At 34.8% G+C, this 2222-nt stretch overlaps 2 protein-coding genes across 2 annotated transcripts; both read right to left on the bottom strand.

The window, feature by feature from the left end:
- Positions 1–425: 425 nt before the first annotated feature.
- LOC138903887 (zinc finger BED domain-containing protein RICESLEEPER 2-like) lies at positions 426–932 on the bottom strand. The gene has a single exon (XM_070192455.1). It carries the CDS (start codon positions 930–932, stop codon positions 426–428), a length of 507 nt encoding a protein of 168 aa, XP_070048556.1.
- A 53-nt stretch (positions 933–985) lies between these two features.
- Positions 986–1735, bottom strand: LOC138903886 (zinc finger BED domain-containing protein RICESLEEPER 2-like). Its single transcript, XM_070192454.1, has one exon. It carries the CDS (start codon positions 1733–1735, stop codon positions 986–988), a length of 750 nt encoding a protein of 249 aa, XP_070048555.1.
- Between the last annotated feature and the right edge of the window lie 487 nt (positions 1736–2222).

The following is a 2222-nucleotide window of genomic DNA, read 5'->3' as shown; positions in this document are numbered from 1 at the left end:
AGCACTATATAACTCAGATGGTAGCAGGCTTGAAATATGACAGCTTGAGGGCACAAGACTTTACAAAATGAGATCAACGAGTTTGCAGATACACCTTAAAATTTGAGCTAATTAGTATAATTATATAAACTGTTGATCTAAAAATTCATGTTTGTTGTTATTATATTAACATATTAATTAACATTGTATTACAATTCGAATTTTTACCAGATATATTAACACTACACGTCAATTACGGAAGGGTCTTTTCCATCGCTGGTTAAATCTGAAGAAAAAAAATTAAAATAATGAGTCGTGTGATAAATATAAGCATATCCACAACACTTATATACAACAAATATAGTAACAATATTATTACCTTGTTCAAGCTGCTCGATTTTATCAATATCTTCCTCAACACTAACAAGTTGTTTTAATTTTTCATTTCAAAGCCAATCTTGAAGACACATTAGAGCTTGCACCAATTTAGGAGTTAATGAACTCCTAAATGAATCAAGAAGACGCCCTCCCGTACTAAACGCACATTCGGATGCCACGCTTGAAACCGGAACCGCTAATACATCACGAGCCATCTCCGCAAGAACATGAAATCTAGCTGAGTTCAATTTCCACCAGAGAAGAACATCGAATTCTTTAGTGTCATCCTCAGTTTCTTCACCAAAATATTTATCTAACTCTGTTTTAGTATCCACACCTCCACTCCTACTTTTATATTTTTTTATATCTTGCATTAGTGATTCCAAAAGTCCTGTATTTTGGGTGCTTACTTGACTGTCAGAAAGCCCGGAAGTAGAAGTGTCCAATGAAGAACAATCTGAAGATGAAGCAAGCACGACACCTTTTGAGCTGGACTTTACATACTCACAAAATAATGAAGTCATGTACTTCTTCACTTCTGCTTGTATAGTTGCCCCCGGATCTTCACCAAACATCTTTAAAGTGCATAACCAACTGATTCGAGCTTGTAACGTGGATCCAAAATACATTAGATGAAAATTATCTTGATCATTTTTCCTGGATCACCCCAATACTTATTAAACTTTTCCTTCATCTTCTTTGCCATTTCACTTAAAACTGTATCTTCATTTGCTATCAATTGCTTCAAATAAACAGCAACCGCACAAATTTCGAGAAAATGAATATTCGATGTAAAATAACATGATCCAGATATTTTCAAAGTAAGAAGATAGAAGATTTCAAGAAACTTTGTAATTCTTTTTACATTCTCCCAATCACTACTCAAAAGTTCACCTGTAGGAATTCCAACTTCAATATAAGAATGCTCAAGATAATGTCTTAGGCCAATTTCACTAGGTGCATAATGTGAAAATGCACTTTTAAATTCAACAGCCCTACGCAACATCAAGTAGGTGGAATTCCACCTAGTTGGAACATCCAAGCACAAAATTTTTTTACAATTGAGTTGTTCATCATCAAAATATTCTTGAAACCTCTTCAACCTCGTAGGAGACTGCCTAACATATCTCACTGCATGCCTAACACGTTCAATAGACACTGAAGATTCTTTTAAACCATCCTGGACCACAAGATTCATGATGTGAGCCATACATCTCACGTGAAGGTGATTACCATTCATCAAATTAGTTCCCATTTTTGTTAATTTCTTAGACAATTCTTTTACTGTCACATCATTGGAGCTTGTATTATCAACTGTGACAGTGAAGATCTTATTTATCCCCCACTCACGTAAGCACCTACCAATACCATTTTCCATATCTTCGCCTTTATGACTAACAATAGGACAAAAAATAATTATTCTTTTATGCATATTCCATTCACTATCAATCCAATGGGCAGTGATACACATATAATTGATTCTTTGTATAGAAGTCCAGGTATCAGTGGTAATACATACTCTTTGTTTCGTTTCTATAAAAGACCTCTTCAACTTTTGCTTTTCTTCATTAAAAAGATCAAAACAATCCCTAGTTACAGTACTACGGGAAGGGATCCGAAAATAAGGTTGCGCCACTTTCATAAAGTCTCTAAAACCTTCTTTCTCAACAAAGCTGAAAGGAAGCTCATCAACTATTACCATACGGCATAACGCCTTCCTACACTATTCTTGATCAAATTTCCAAGTAACAACAGCTACGTCACCTTGACTACCCCCCAGAACAGATTGAAAACCTAAATTTGATTATTTTTTATCAACAATAGCAGGGCGTTTAGGACATTTAAACATATGAGAAAGAAGTGTC

This window comes from Nicotiana tomentosiformis, unplaced genomic scaffold (genome assembly GCF_000390325.3).
Source record: "Nicotiana tomentosiformis unplaced genomic scaffold, ASM39032v3 Un00114, whole genome shotgun sequence".
NCBI lineage: Eukaryota > Viridiplantae > Streptophyta > Magnoliopsida > Solanales > Solanaceae > Nicotiana > Nicotiana tomentosiformis.
This window is presented reverse-complemented; position numbering and strand designations above follow the sequence as displayed.

Coding starts and splice junctions, on each gene's coding strand:
- LOC138903887 (XM_070192455.1), bottom strand. CDS start 932: ATGTTTGGTGAAGATCCGGGGGCAACTATACAAGCAGAAGTGAAGAAG.
- LOC138903886 (XM_070192454.1), bottom strand. CDS start 1,735: ATGGAAAATGGTATTGGTAGGTGCTTACGTGAGTGGGGGATAAATAAG.